This window comes from Vidua chalybeata, chromosome 1 (genome assembly GCF_026979565.1).
Source record: "Vidua chalybeata isolate OUT-0048 chromosome 1, bVidCha1 merged haplotype, whole genome shotgun sequence".
NCBI lineage: Eukaryota > Metazoa > Chordata > Aves > Passeriformes > Viduidae > Vidua > Vidua chalybeata.
In genome coordinates, this window is record NC_071530.1 from 14,305,757 (window position 1) to 14,322,470 (window position 16,714).

The 16,714-nt window shown below is 39.2% G+C and overlaps 1 protein-coding gene across 2 annotated transcripts in view; it reads left to right on the forward strand.

Moving 5' to 3' along the window:
• NRP1 (neuropilin 1) overlaps positions 1-16,714 on the forward strand; it is a 113,602-nt gene that overhangs the window by 76,850 nt on the left and 20,038 nt on the right. The window contains exons 7-11 of one of the 2 annotated variants that reach the window (XM_053947876.1): positions 2,839-2,994; positions 5,681-5,825; positions 7,267-7,598; positions 12,109-12,253; positions 15,123-15,227. In XM_053947876.1, coding sequence (XP_053803851.1) covers positions 2,839-2,994; positions 5,681-5,825; positions 7,267-7,598; positions 12,109-12,253; positions 15,123-15,227 — 883 coding nt within the window. The remainder of the gene's footprint in view (positions 1-2,838; positions 2,995-5,680; positions 5,826-7,266; positions 7,599-12,108; positions 12,254-15,122; positions 15,228-16,714) is intronic. The other variant, XM_053947884.1, reaches the window with a different exon arrangement.

Genomic DNA, 16,714 nt, shown 5'->3' on the forward strand with positions numbered 1-16,714 from the left:
CTCGAGCTGTCAGACTCCAGGCACTCCAGGAGAGGACCACTGTTGACATAGTTCCAGTTTTCAAGAGCACATAAAGATTTGCTGACCTGGAGAGAAAGAACACCCATGTGAAGAGATGTGCTCCCTAACAAGGAGAGCTCTCCTTCCTCCACTAATGTCTTCTCAGTTACTGGAGCCAGGAGTGCTAATGAGGTTGCCTTCCCTTCCTTACTTATAGGCAATAAATCAGAAGTCCTCTCAGAGTCTCCCTCTCTCCCAGTGAGAGAGTTCTGCCAGGTTCTAGGCATGAAAGTCCATGTCTATATCCGTTGTGTGTTTGGGACTTAATCCTGGGCAGTAAGATAGAAGATAGATGCTGTAGGATATTCAGTGCTCTGGAGTTAAGAAGGTGTATTGAATCCCAGATTTCAGGACCAAGCAAAATTTGGGGGCCTGAAGTTTTCTGACAGGACAAGCCTGAGGCCTGAATTGTCAGTGACTGGTAGCAATTGATAAGTCAGGCATCAAATAATCAAATCTTCCTAAGCCACCAATGTTAAATTTTAACTTGGCTTCAAATACTCAGAACTCTTGTAAAAGGCCATTGCTTGACTTTATTCACAATGAAGTACTTACTGTATATTAAAAAGCCTCTACTAGAATAATTTCAAATCAGTTGGAATGGTACAGTCTTGGGACCCTAATCATTTCAAAACTGAAGAGCTGTTTCAAATTGTAAGAGAGGCAGATCATTTAAATAACTTAGCTCTGTGCTCCCTCAGACTTCCAGATTTTCAAGTGCACTTCAGCCTGGAAGTGAATGTGGTATTGGACATAACTCAGTGCAGCACACTTTACAATCAGCAGAGTACAGCTTGGAGAGCATTTGAAGTTAAGCTGAGATTGCTCAGAGCAACGATGCCCAGATTCCCCCATTAACTTTCAGATTGCAACAATCTAACATCTGAGACTCTCCAGTTACTTTAAATCACTTGATTGTTTTTGTGAGGTGGTGCTGGGATTTTATTTATTTTTTTTTAAGACTGAAATTTTTTTATCACACAAAAACAAAATGTTGCAGTATTTCATCCCTACAGACAAAGGCTAAAATGTTACATATAGACTTTATGAGCCTTACAAACTGGGGCAGGGGCTTTGCCCTGAAAGCCAGTTCTATCTGTCACACACAAGGCTGCTATTCTTGTGTTGGAGGACTCCAAAATGCCTTGCATATGACATGGGCACTGAGAGAGCAGACACTCTGTCCTCAATAGCACTTCCTTCAGCCTTTTGAAAGAGAATGCACAGCATGGTGATTTAACTGCTCCAGTGCCTTTGGATATATGACATACATCCAGGAAAAAGGATGCCTGTGGGACACAAGACACATATATTCTGCATCCTACGTACTTTGGAAATAATGAAAAAGACTGGGACATTCATGGGGCCATTCGCTTGAGAAGGTTAATTCAACCTATTATTACCCTACTAAACTCTGGACAACTGAAGTTAGGGGAATAAATTACACTGATTAATATTTTGTGAATAGGGTCATTTTACACTGAAATTAAATTACCTGCTTTAGGAAACAAAGAGAAGGTTCTAGCTGCAGAGAAAAAGGGTGAAGAATTTGATTTTGTTTGGTCTGTCATTATGGCTAAAAAAGCTGTAAGGAAACGGCAGAAGTTTCAAAACTGTGGTCACCAACCTGACTGTAAGAAAGTTTTGTGCCTGGTTTCAGCTATTTGGCAACTGGACTTGTGCACTGGGATAAGGGTTTCTTTTGCCAGCAGAACTGAGTAGCCAGCTACTTGAATAGCTGTATTCCTGCACACCATGTCATCCTCCCAAATATGTTGATACTTCTTCGATGCCACATGATGAACTAGATAAGGAAAATACCTGGATGAAAAATAAATAATGGGGGAGAGCAAGGTTAACCTAAATCACTTGTCCATTTGTAATGGACAATGTACTTCCAAAGGAGAAGGAGAAAGAGAGAGAGAGGAGTGAAGAAGTGAGATGACCTCTAATGCACATTCATGTGCATTTCTCCAGCAAGTTCAAAATGACATTGTTTTCTAATGATAGAAGTTCATGGCATTTGACAGTTGGAACAGAATTACTACACTTGTGTTAATGCATCTTTCTGTTTTCCTCAAATACATCATACAGTATTAGCAACTAATTTGCCTTTTTCCCCACAAAATCACACAGTGATTTGTAATTATCTTGTGACAACTAATATACATTAGGATTCTTCTCTTCTATTTGCAAGTGATGATCTTCTGGGTTTTAGCAGAATTTCTGTCATCATTCCATAAGTGCACAACTTTGACATTATCCTAGTAAATTCCACCCCATTTCTACTGCCATGTCCTCTGGGTCACTCAGGTCTCACTGCATGAGTCTCCTCTGTGTTGGCAACACCTTGCAGCTGAGTGTCCTTAGAGAATTTCATTAGCATCTATGCAAGTGTTTAATGAAAGTATTAAGTAAGGTTGTTCAGCAGACTGGTCCTTGAGGAATTTCTCTAGTAACTCCTCTACAGTCTGGTGGTTCCCACTTGCACTGATGGTGTCTCTGGTTCCTCCCTCACAGAGGAAACAGAATTCTCTGGTGTGTGAATAACATTCCTGGCTAATTAGGCAAATTTTCCCATCTTTTGTAAACAGTGATAACACTATTTACAAAAGAGGAGTTATGTCTATGTTATTGTCAACAATATTTGGCAGTTTGCTCTTTATAAAATCCTTGTTGTTTTTGTAAAACAGGGTGAGGTAGAGAGGGTGCCACTGCTGCAATGTTGTTATGCTCTGAACTGGTTGTCCTCACATTCCAAATTACTCTCTTCCACAGGTAGACCTGGGCCTTCTCCGCTTTGTTTCTGGAATTGGGACCCAAGGAGCCATCTCAAAAGAAACAAAGAAAGAGTATTACCTGAAAACGTATCGTGTAGATGTCAGCTCCAATGGAGAGGACTGGATTACACTGAAAGAGGGAAACAAGCCTGTTGTAAGTATTTTTTTTTCTTTTTTTTATCTCTCTTCAGCTGAAGAATAGTCTGTTGAACTGTTTAGTTGTTATTACCTATTTAAAAAAGAGGAATAAGGTTTAGTCAGGTTGATCAGCACAGTTTCCCAAATCCAAAAGCCATCTTGTGTCTCAGTAGTAATGGGACATAGAAATTGTTTATGCAAAGCCTAGAGCAGCTGAAAATGGTGTAAGGTGATGTATTGAACTCACCATAATTTGAGGCATTTTGTGTCTTTTTCCTGGATTGTTCTGCTGTTTCCCTGTTTCTCAGAGATTTTCTATGTGACCTTGAGAAAAACATTATGCAGAATTTTCAAAAACTGTGTCTGTCCTCCGTATGCAGTGCAGCTCTGGATATGCAATGTGTCAGTGCCTCAGCTCCCTGTGCATGGCTATGCAGGACTGCTAGCAGGTGATTAGTGGTTTGTTAGACTTCCAAGTACCTCAGTGATAGGGGTCATGCAGACAGATGATTAGGCACATCTTTCCATCCTTATAGATTTTTATCACCTTTCCATTTATCAGCAGATTTGCTCTCTGTGACCTCCCTATGAAACAGCTTTAGACACTCATAAGAAAAATTGTCATTATCTGCTACCATGAGCATAAAGCTCATTACTGAGAAGTCAGTTCTGCTCCAGCTCACACATGAATAGCCTCAGTGAGGCTGTGCCTCCCTTCCCACCTCGCTCAGGATGTGCCTGAAAGCAGCATCCCCAGAGGCTGCCAGGGGCTGATGCAATTGGGAAAGTTCTGTGGTACCTCCCTTCAAAACAGCTTTTTTGTGACCCTTCTGTAAAGACACAGAGGAGCTGTACAATATCAAACTCTATCGGTGTAACCCTATCTAGCTCTAAATATTTGGTTACTGGTTTGTCCCTGACTCATCTGCAAGTGCTATGCCAAGTCCACTACATTTATCTAATCAATGTGGTAGCAGTGTTTAACAAATACATCTTGCTTTTTTGAAGCACTTTGGAAAACAATAAAAAATGAGTACTGAAAGCTTCTCTCTGACAGGTATTATCCTGGTTTTACTGGAAGTTCTGAAACTCAGATGACACAATGTGGGCACTGTACAGTGATATATATAAAGATACAATAATTGACTTGCCCGAAGTCACAAGAGGGGCCAGCACAGTGGCTGGTATGAGACACAGGGTTTCCTGACTCTGGATTCTGTAATCTGAACAAATGCTTCTTTCAAAATCAGACCATGCCTGATTTTCATTACCAGCTTCAATTTGTAAACTCTCCAAAAGTGTATTTTACATGAGTTTCTCTTGCACATGCTGTCTTTAATTAGTGAGAACATTTCCTAAACCTGTGTCACTTGTACAAAGGGTTCATTAAAAAAATAAGTTTTCTAAAATGGCAGTATTTTGCTGTTGATCAAGACAAGAAAAACATATGCACCAGTCTCCCTCCCAGATATTTTAATTCAAATTAAAAGTTTGCAGCTGCAGGTCTCAAGGCAGCCATACACCAGTGTTGCACTAACTACATATAAGAATCTGTGTACTTTTGAGAAAAGACTTCTTTTCTCTGTCAGATGCAAACTTTGAGAAAACTACAGCAGGTCCTCACAGGAAAAAAAAAAAAGTTGCTGGAAAGAAATGCAGTTCCATTAAAAATCTCTTACTAGATATGAAACTCTGATGTTAAATTACTTGAGCTGTAACTGATCCTTATGAGTTGACAGCTGTGTGCTGTTGGCCTCCGCTCCAAATTAATGCAGCTACTGTAAGGAACAAACAGGAAAGCAGGACAGTGTGTGTAAGAAATGGGAGAATCTCCCATAAAAGGAGAGGGGTCTGCATCCATGGAAAACAACAGGAAATTGGTCCCCTCTATGGGAGGAAGAAGCAGGAAGCTGAATCACCTTCTTTGGACTGGAACATTGCAAGGTTTTGGCTGGGCTAGGAAGAAGTGTGTCTGCAGGATCCTCAACATGAAAGCACAGCACAGTCATGTGCTTCTGGTGGAAGTCTCATTGTTCATCTAATTTGACTGCCAGCCTCGGGGGATGCAGGGAAAATCTTGGAGCCTGCTACACAGATTTTAAATAGACTTCAATCTCAGTATGCAAGGAGAAAGAAATTCTGAGACCTTGTTGAAAGGGATTTGAAAACAGGGTGTTAACAAAGCCAGGTTTGCTCAATACACCTTAAAAAATCTTAAGCCCAAGGTCAGCAAAATAATATATATTTTTATCATAACACCATATAGGATTTTTACATGGTCTAATTGAAATCCAGATCTTTAATTTGAGCCTGAGATTCTTTAGCTTTCTGCATCATTCTATGAGTGTACAAGAAATAAAACTGCTTTAGTGGGGCATTGGGGGGGTTCTTGCAGAACACAGAAGTTGCTGGGTGACGAAGACCAGTGTTTGTCATTCCTGCATATAAATCTGGGCATTAGGAACAACTTTTCTAGTATCATTGAACACCTTACATCTTCTTTCCTCCCCAAGGAAAGCAAATCTGTCTGCAAAAGTTGTGTAAGGAGATTAATGAAATAGTTTCCCATGCAAGTCTTTTGTCTTAACCACCACAGCCAACCCTGGTTAGACCTCATATCAAAACTGTCTGTAAAACACAGAACTGTAAACACCAGTTAAGTGAAAGCTTAACAAATATATACTTTTTCTTTCCACACAAAGGTGTTTCAAGGGAATAGCAATCCCACTGATGTTGTTTACAGAGCTTTTGCCAAACCAGTTTTAACACGGTTTGTGAGAATTAGACCTGTGTCTTGGGAAAATGGAGTTTCACTGAGATTTGAAGTGTATGGCTGCAAGATAACAGGTAGGTGTTGGGAAAGATTATAAAAACAGGGGGATTTATTGTGCCTATGCTGTGGGATTTATTTTTATGAGTAAAATTCATGATTATGATTTCCACCATGATCTGAATGTAGAAATGTTAAAAAAAAAGACAATAAAACACCACAATCAAAACATCCAGTGTTATCTAAATATTTTTATGACACTATATTTTAGCTTTAATTACTTTTATTGCAGTCACTTTACAGCTTCATGCAAAATTCCTGAAATACACAGATATTTTGTAAATACCCATCTCATTTTTTTCCCTTCTAACACTCCAGTCCCTCTCTCTTATGTCTGCTATTCATAGGTAGCTCTCAGCAGGTTTCTCAAGGAACAAACACACGTGACTAAGTTTAAAAGGATTGCAAGGTACAAACACTTAGATCTGAAGTCTGTGCAAATAATGATGTTTCTAGTCAAGTTCCCAGCCATGATCAGTATTGTAATACAATTTCTTTATATCACACAGTTACCTGTCAAAAGTTTTTTAGAAATATCTTTTTTACAGTTTTAAGTTTTCTATAATTTCTCTGCAGTGGAAGTGCCTTGATCTTTAAAGCAGAAATACAACTTACAGTTGAAAGAAAATTATAATGATTTATTAGACTTTAGAAAGCTATTTTTTCTAGCACATTTTTTAGTACTTAATACAGTTCAATGGCACTCATTTTTAATACTTAGGGATATTTTTTTTTCTTTTAAGGTGTTTCTTTAGTCTTGAAAATGTTTCTTAGAACTGGTTTCCATACAGAAAGAAAATAAGATTACTGATAACTTTGTTAGAGAATTCCAAGTCATTCTATGAAATCTTTTGAGATTAGATGTAAGTAATCAGATCTACTGTTTCATTGTATATTAGAATTCTTAATTTCTTGTTACCAGGTACTTCTAATTTATTTTTATCTAGGATCATAAAAGAAGCAACTATTTAGTTTCTGTGTCACCTGAAAAAGTCTGAGAGACAAAAAAAAAATGCATTAGGAAAATCTCAAGTGCAACAGTAAATTATATTTTAATGTATGAAGATTTCCATTTCCAATTTCACCAAAATTAAGTAATCTGCAACCAGGTTTTGGCTGGTTTTGGAAGTTTTCTCTGAGGAAATATTCACAAATTCAGATGGCCCTACACTCTTTGCCTTAGCAAGAAGAATAGAAAACAAGAATAGAATAGGATTTTCTGATCCTTTTGGTTCCCACCAAGCCAAAAATACTTGTGGTATTTTGGTACTTCCTGCTAAAACTAAGATGTGCAAGTTTGAACAAATGAAAATTATATACAAATCCAATAGATTATTTGAATATAAGAAATAGATAAGTAATCAGTTGTGATAGTTGAATTGACTGATGTGTCCTGTTTCTGTTTTGGTGCTTGTTCAGAATACCTATTTAATTTATGTGGATGTTTTTTCTCTGTAGATTATCCTTGTTCTGGGATGCTGGGTATGGTGTCTGGCCTTATTCCTGACTCTCAGATTACTGCATCTACTCAAGTAGATCGAAACTGGATCCCAGAAAATGCTCGTCTCATAACGAGCCGTTCCGGCTGGGCTCTGCCACCAACTACTCATCCATACACAAATGAATGGCTTCAAATAGACCTCGGTGAGGAAAAAATAGTGAGGGGCATAATTGTCCAAGGAGGCAAGCACCGAGAAAACAAAGTGTTCATGAAAAAATTCAAAATTGGCTACAGCAACAATGGATCCGATTGGAAAATGATCATGGATTCCAGCAAGAAAAAGATAAAGGTAAGTGCGAAAACTGCACTAAAGAAAAGTTGAGTAAAAAAAAAAAAGTTTGCATTACATTTCTACACATCTCTATCTGACCCTAGAAAAGGCACGCAGCTGGGGTGAAGCCAAGTAGGAGGACTCCAAGGGTAGCAGCCCTGAAGGAATGCTGTGGGAGCTGTCTTGCCTGACGGCAAGAGCTGGCCTTAGGACATTTGCCTCTCTGGCAGCAAGGTTTGCATATTCAACAGTTAGCTCAGGCTTGACTCCTGGCAACATTGGTGCATCTGTGGCCCACAACTTACTGCAAAATCCCATGCAATGGGATTTTAAAATCTACTCTAAAAAGCCAAACTGTAAAACTGAGAGTGAACAAACTTATTTGAGACAAATTTATTTGAATTACTTTTGTTTTGTTTCTTTCTGTCAGAGCTATAGAATGAGAATGGTGTTACTCAGCTCAATGGGGTTTCTGTTGTGTTTCTCAACTGCCTGTTGATTGCTTTGAGAGTTTCACAGGCTTTCTGTAATGATCTGATCCAAGTCTCTCCAAAAGAAAGGGATGAAGTTTTGGTCACCTTATCCCATCCCAAGTGAGAAGTACTATTGTACTCTCACAAGGGAAGAATCTTGGAGGTTGCTTGGGAAGACATTTCCAGAGGAGGGCCAAATGAATTGTTGGGTTAGATTACAAGGAGAAGAAAATAATTGTGGCCCAGAAGAGTTTCTGGGAATGTATCTGTTTTGATTTGGTTTTGGATGTATGCATTTCAGGACCTAAATTATACTGGGGGTTTAGCTTATTTACACCAGATCCCACTGAATTCTTCCATCCCATTTTGTTATCTCTGCTCACAAAATGCATTTTTGCCTCAAAAGGCACAACACTTTCTTAGTCCTGCTACCCAGTTCCTTGAGGAAATGAGTAGGCATGCAGCCCTGTTCACAAATTGGTGTTGTAGTACTGAGATGACCAGGGAATCATGTATCAAAACGTGCCCTCAAAAGGCAAATTGTTGTGGTGCTTGGCAGATGGGAATCCTGGGAGTTGCTCCATATATCATCTGTGTTAGTTTGAAAATTAGATGTAAAAGCTGTTTTGCTGTATAGACTCATCCATTGGAGGAGCCTGTGTTTCCTTAAAGGAAAAGCTGAGTGGGCCCATGGATGCAGCTTTTCCAAGTGCATTTGGTAAATATTGGACTTCATTCTCTCCTGTTTTAATCTCACTGAATATGTCTGCATTTTCTCACTTTTCATCATTTGTTTGGGGGATTAAAACTAAATGGATTCAGCCTTTGCAGTCATCTCCTTTCTCTTGTTACCATGAGTTTTGACTTCATCATAAAGTGTGAAGGGAGTGTAAATCAACAATGGGATCTTACCATTTTCTTTTTAAAATAGATGTTGTTTTGACATGTACTTCTACACTGTGGCTCAACGAGGGAAAAAATAATGCCATATGCTTTCAAAGCAGCGCGCCGTCTGCTGCATGGCTTTCTGTTTTCTAATACAGGCACTTGCCATCATTGTCAGAAGTTAGCAGTTTGACAAGAAAACTAGTGTGCTAACTAATGCACTGAGCCCATCCTCAGTTTTCATCACCACCAGAAATTAACTTTCAAGATTAATGGAATGGAGAGGGCTAGAATTCAAATCTCTTGTGGCATAATTATAATCCTTCCTAAAAACTCAATATATTTAATAAACTTTATTCCAAAGCAGAAGTCTTCTTTAAAAAGAATAGGATAAATCCCATGATTTTGGAGCCTGAGGAATTGAAAATGTTAATGCTGGAATGTAGTGTTTTTAACTGTAAGTAGAGCTGGATGGGACAGGATGCTATAATGAGTCACAGCAGGAACGTGGATTAGAAACAGCCCTGTTATATGAAATGAAACACATCGTTTCATTTGGTTAAAGTCGTGACTTTCAATAAACAAACAACTGCGTTTCAGAGAAGAAAGAGCAGTGACAGGCTAAACATAACAACAGAATGTGTCCAAAGGGTGAAACATCACCTTGTTTCTTAACATGATCTTGTCATTCATGCCTGCAGCTGCTTTCACAAAGACTACCATAACTCCTTCCTCTTCGACTGACCCAATTTCAGCTATTTTTGAGTGTGCAAAATGTTTCCCCCTTTGAGTGCTTTAGCTCAAGCACTCAAAGGAGTGAGAATCACAAATCATCAAATAACGATGCAGAACTCCATTTCAAGATCCAATTTGTATTTCTTGTCCATGGGCTTGCTTACTCAAGCTTACTCCGTAAAGTCATCTTTCTCTTTCATACTTCTTTCATCCTTCTACTTTTTATGGGGGTGAGATGAGTTGTTTTGTGGGAGTTTTTTGCTGGTTTTTTTACAGTTCCTCTCATAATTTCTGGTACAAGAAACTTCAGAACATCCTGCCATTTGGAACATCCTTTTAAAAATTTTCTGCAATGTTTATTTTGATTTTAAAATAAGTTAGGCAGATTTTGTTCTGCTCACCATCTTAGCTCCTCTTTTGTTTAACTACTATTTATTATACCTTCTCTTTGTAGTGGAGTAAAGCAATTTGTGACATAAATTGTATAAAGGACACTCACAACGTGAAGTTTTACTGTACACTCCTCTCTCCTCTCCCACAAAGAATATCAGTATGTGTTTTAAATTAACAGTCAAAATTCAATCACAGGCAGCTCTGCTCTACAAAGGACAGTGATTCAATGTAATTCTAGATGCCTATTGAATCCTAATGTCTATGTGTCAGTACTCCATAGTGATGTCTTTTATAAATCAGTTTTCATTATTATATGTTGCTATTAAGACTACTATTAAAAAAGGGAGCAAGGATTCCTCAGATACATGTGTCTGTCTACTTTTTACAGACAAAATGGCATTCATTCTTTTTCATATAGTAGGTAGCTTTTCTGATCATTTGCACTATATTGTTATTCAAATATAATAATATGTAATTCCATGTCAATTAGATCTGACAGGCCCTCTACACATGAATTTGTGACAACTGTCTTCCAAGCACTGGCAGTACACTGGGTCAGCCAGTGCCCCTTGAAGCCACCTTGGAGGTGTAATTTCCCTAGGAAGTAGAAGAAGCGGCATTGATGTCAAAATTTTTTTTTTGTTTAGTTCTTCACAGTGTCTCATCATCATTGGCTTTTGCTACTGGCACTCTGTAAGCAGTGGCTGGAAGGATTGTGATCATAATGCAGAGGTGTACAGTAAAAACAAGGAAGGCTTTTAGAACTGCACTGAAAATACAAGAAGCCATCAGGATTACCTGTGCTGGTTTTCTGCCTTAGGAATTCTGACAGCTTTTCCCATGGCCTCTGTTTTCTCTGCTACAGATGAATATAAGGAGTTCATTGCAGGTTGGGTTTTGTTCTCATCCAAAATGAAGGACATCTGATGGTTTCTTCCTGAAGAATGATTCCAGTTTCACAGCAATATCTTAGAACTATCTTAGGGTAGCACTTCTAATCTTAAATTTGACCTGCAGTTCAAAGATGTTTTTTAGAGTTTTGCCATATCACTAATTCATGGGAAATGTGAAAATAGTTTTACTTCATTGTTATATGCATTTTCATATTTTGTACTTTAAAGACTTCTGTACATTATATTCTGAAGGCATTTTTTGTTATAAAATAGGGTAAAAATAACTGCTTTTGCCTATCTTGGGCTATAAAGCTTTCATGCCAAGAACCGTTTCTTTGTTCAGTTGATTCCTTCTAAGGACTGATCATCTACATGGAGGTACTTGAGGTGTTGCTATAAGTAAAAATTATACAGTGCTCTATATGCAAAAGATTAGTGAAAATGAGAAACTGAAGGTATCAAACAAATGCCATTGAGAGTTTTATTATGTCTGAAGAGCCCAAAGTGCAATTCAGAGAAGAGATTTTTTTTGTCTGAAATGTACATTTACTGACCTGCCTTGCCTGTTGGATTATATTGCAGTTTTGTCAGGAAGCAGCTTTTTTCTCTTTCTTCTAATTCTTCTTCAATAGCAGACTCACTGGAAAAACTCTTGCAGCTACTGCTCCTGAAGTTTAATTTATACCTTTTGAAATAGCTACAACTTGTGAAGCTCTGTCACTGGGGGAAATCAGATTGAAATTTTCTCTTGAATAGTTGGATTATTATTGTAACCACTTAAAAGGTGACAGGATCTTCACCTCAGCCATTTTTTTTCCCTGAGAAGTGTTGGAAATGTCACCCAGTTAAACCTCAGATCAGAGCACCATTTAAAAACATGTCTCATTAAACACTCAGCTCTTGTTATGACCCTGATGGATTAGTTGCTACTGAGTTTATGAAAAATGAAATGCATTACTTTTCCGAGAAGCATTAACAATGTATTTTCCATTCTCATTTAGGATAGGAATGCCTGACACTTACTAAGCTGTTAGAATATGGCCTACAGCTCACCTAATTCAAAGGCTGGAGAATGAAGGAAAAAAGATGAGTGTGAAAAAATAGACTTCTCTTTCTTTTTTAACAAGTAGCATTTGTCATGTTTTGCAGACTTTTGAAGGCAACACCAACTACGACACGCCTGAGCTGCGGACTTTTGAACCTGTATCGACACGATTCATACGTGTCTACCCTGAGAGAGCCACACACGGGGGACTGGGGCTGCGAATGGAGCTGCTGGGCTGTGAACTTGAAGGTAATTGCTCTGCTAGAAATGAATGTACTTTATTTTTTTTATAAATACATTCTCTATCTGGTCTGCTGCTGAAGACTGTTGTGTCTGCACAGGCAGCACATCGACTCTCACTTCCATGACTGCCATTAGTGATTCTTGGCCTGATCAGTTCCTCTCTGCAACATTTGAATTTGCCCAAGGCACAATTATTATTCTTTTTCCCATTCCTTTGTTGAATCACAGTGATACTCTCCACATGGTTTTCCATTCCCTTAAGCAGCCTTATGATTATACTTTTGAGAATCATAGAGCTATTAGCAGAGAATAAAGACAGGAACTTAAATTTTATGTTACCATGATACAACCCTGGAGATGTTTTCCAAGAATGCAGAAGGAGTTTTGCACTATATATAGTAATTACGTCCCTCTATCCTTCAAAGGGCCTGAAAGTCACACCACAAACTATGGTAGACAAAGATCACTTGACTGGACAGTGTCTGTGGTGTTACTTTTGGGGGGTAAAGGGGGCCTCTTTGTTCTTTACTAGCTTTAATTTTGCAAGAATATGTAGGAGATGAAAGACCAGGAAAAGCAAAGTTTAGGCATTTGTCCTTGGACTGTGACATAAAGCCTGCTTTGATTTTTGTTATATAAACATAATTATTTAACTTCATAGATAACTACAGATAACACTATGTGAATTTAACAATTTTATCTGGTGGATGATGGTACAGTGGTGAGGCTTATAAACCACACAGTTTAAAAATACAGAATAACAAACCATATTATTTGGGGTTTCATATGACATCTCTTATAGAAGCAGCTGAACAGGCTCCCATGATGAATGGAAACAACTCTACCTCCATTTCTTTCTCACCATTTCTCCCTCAAGAGGGAAGTGTGGGAGGCATTTGCTGTGAGAACTGATGAGTTCTGTGTTGTTTTTTTTAGTTCAGTGATTGAATTAGTATGATTTTACTTGGCCCGGAAAGTGGGGAGGTTGGAAATACTTCTTAGTTCCCGCAGGAAGTCCTCATTTCCTGTGGGAATACTTGGTTCCTGCAGACTATTGTGCTACTTGCTCAGAAAAAAAAGAAAACCCAGCACCTGCCTTATGTAAACTCACAATCTCTGGGCAAAGCCCTTCAGCCACAGGGCTCCTGTAGCCACCCAGCCATCCAAGAGTGAGTCTGTGCACCACCTCCCAGGAATATATTGCTCAGTGAGATGGAGGACCCTTTGCTTTTAGGCAAACTGAAACAGCAAGTACATTTTTGTTTTTCCACTGGGACACATCTTTTCACATGTTTTCCTTCTGCTGTGGTATACTTTTGATGTATGCTCACCTGTAGGTCATCGATGGATAGGTGAGGTCAATTCTCATTTGCCTGTGGGAGAAGCACAATAATGCTTAATGTTGTATAATTGTGTTTTAAGAAGGGAGTTGAATGAAGTCACTTGAGATTTACTGAGCAAGAAAAGAGTTGAGATGAGAAAAGAAGTGTGGAGGTTGGCACAGAGAGGAGTAGAAATCAGCTCTCCAGCAGTAATGAGCGAGGGCAACTTTTGTGTGCTTGAAGCACCTCAGGGGGGCATATATGAAATGATGGCAGAGATGTAGGCAAGCTTGAGGCTATACAGGGACACAAAGATCAAGATAAGAAACTTAACTGGATGTAGAAATCTAGAGGGATCCCCCAGAGGGTTTTTTATAGCAATGTGGGTAACAAATGTTCTGCATAATTCATAATAGGTACAGAACTCTTTCTTTAACTAGGGATAGCTTGAACCTGTAAAGCTTAGGTCAGGGTCCTAAAGAGGCATGTTTTATCCCATAATATAGCTACTTCAAAAAGTACCACCTCTCCTGACATTTTCAAGCCAAGAAGTCAGCGTATGTGATCTTCTGAGGGCAGTAGAAGGGGAAAGAAGAATCTGCAAAAGTCATACATTATTGCATAGCCTACAATGAGTGAAAAAGATTGTTGATGAAAATAACAGTAAGTGAGAAGAGACAAAAGCCTGGATCACATTCCAGGAGTGCTTATCTTAAGCCAGGGAACTAAACGTGCGGCATGAAACACAAACGTAGCACCGAGTCTCTGTGTTCTGGTTTTCCAGATGTGGCGTGCTTTGCAGATTCTGGGCTGTGTGTTTCCTGGCATCTTACACAAACCTGAAGCTTTTAACTGTAATGACAAGGTTCAGACTTTTACTGGTTAGGCAGCAGCTACCGGAAAGTTACCACCAGCGAGAAGCAGGCAGGTGGCCGGGAGGGATGACTGACATCACTGATGTCTTATTTATTTATAACTTCAACAAAAATCAAGAAGCACTTTCCATGTGTCCTCATTAAGCACAAAGTGATTCCACATCACACTGCCTTCCTGCTGCTGTTACCAGAACCGTGCTCAGACATTTCCTCTCTTATATGGGCTCTGCAGAGAGGTTTCTTCAGCAGCTCATTGGGTGCTAGAGAATTACCACCTTGAGCATGCATCCCCCCCTGTTCTTCTGCACAGGCTCACTCACCGGGACTTCGGAGAGCAATAAAATTATGAGATCTCTACCCCACACACAACCCTCCAGGACTCTCATTCTGCCTAGCCAGGCTTTCACTATTCCTTGATAGGAACAACAAACAGCCGTCAGCCAGTGAATAGACAGCCTGGGGCTTTGCTGCCCAGCTGTGCTCGGCCCTTCAGGTCAGATATGCCTCAGTGCAGGAGGCAGAACAGATACTCTCCATTCCAAAGAAGTACTAAGCAACCTGCAAAGTAGAGTTGCTTCAATCCTCAGACACAACACATGTGCTCATCAAGATGTTACTCCCAGCTGCATGCTGCTTCTCCAGCTCGTGTTTTAACTGAACAACTGGATTTTGTTTCAGCTCCAACTGCTGTCCCCACTGTTTCTGAAGGCAAGCCCGTGGATGAGTGTGATGACGACCAGGCAAACTGTCACAGTGGCACAGGTGATGACTACCAACTGACAGGTGCAGAAACCATCCTCATTCCATTGCAGCTTCGTTGTAGCTCATATCCATCACCAGCTTAATGTTTGCACTGATTTAACCACTCAATACTAATGGACATTAGTATGCAGTTTGTATTGTTAGTGCTGTCAAAACATGGGCATCTGCCTTTTATACATGACAATACTTTTGATTGTTTTCTCGGCTATGTAATTTTTGAAGAAAATAATAGTGACTAGATGGAAGAGAGGGAAATTTTTTGAGTGGTAATTGTGTCTAATCAAATCTTCTAATCAAACTTTCTCTTACTAAGAAGAAAAGCTGGACAATAATCTTGAGATTCATTGTCTGAGATTGAAGAACTTGAAATATTGCTTGGTTTACATTATAGGCTATATAGTTATAGGCTTCCTACCTAAAACTTAGTATAGGACTCAAATCTCATCCCTAAACCTTTCCCAGATAGAGACAAAACAGACTTGTTTCAGCAAAGTGCACTGCCACATACTCACACTGACAGAAATATTTCCATGAGCTTCCCTGCCTACACAGTGTTACAGCCACAGAGGGGCTGATGTTCTCCAAGCTGCCATCAGCAGCAGAAAAGTAAGAGGGGGACATGTAACATAGACTGGATCTGAAATAGAGGAAGAATGCTAGGTTTCATATCCTCACACTTCTGCACAGAATCATTAGCCCTTCTAAGACAGCTGACACTGCACCTCTATGTTTTTGATCTCTTCTTGGAGGTCACTTGTTCCACAAATCTCTGTGTCTGTTTGATTAGGTCTATATATCTGCAGTAATTGAGCTTGGTTTTAGATGCAGCAACACAAGTTATTTCATCACTGCTCCCTGATGTGCTTATCTAATAAATGTTTATTGCTTCTTATATCCATGACATAAAATATCGTTAAAATCTGGCAATAGCTGTCCAAGAGGTCATTGGGTGAGCTTAGGTAAGAGATTGGCTTTTTAGAATAAGCCAAGTAGAACATCAGGCAACAGAAACAAATGAAAGTGAAATTTCAATATCAAACCCTTTCTGAGCTTTGCCAATATCTCCTGGAATTGCATGTTGCAAATCATAAATTGAAAAAAACAATTCTTGAGTGGAAAAGACAGTGCACCGTCACTGTCACTGCTTTTCAAATCAGTGTCTCAGATCAACCTTATTCTTTTTGAAAACAGCCATGAAGGGAGTCTGATAAAGTAGTCTGTATTTTGTTAAGGTAGCTCGGAAAGCTTTCAATGTTACTAAACAATGTAATTTATTTATTTATTATTCAGAAAAGAAAGAGGCAGGTCAGGAAACACTAGAGCTTCCGGCAGAGCCCTACAGTGTCCTGCAAAGCCCAATAGGTAGAGACATACTGCACATAGAGGAGGCTCTGTCAAGGAAAGCAGACAGATCTATGCAAGCACCATCCATGTTCATAGTCTCTGCACTTCAAGGAGCTCAGGACTCCATCCCACATGTCCCTTAGGGAACGTTTATTGAGCAGAAG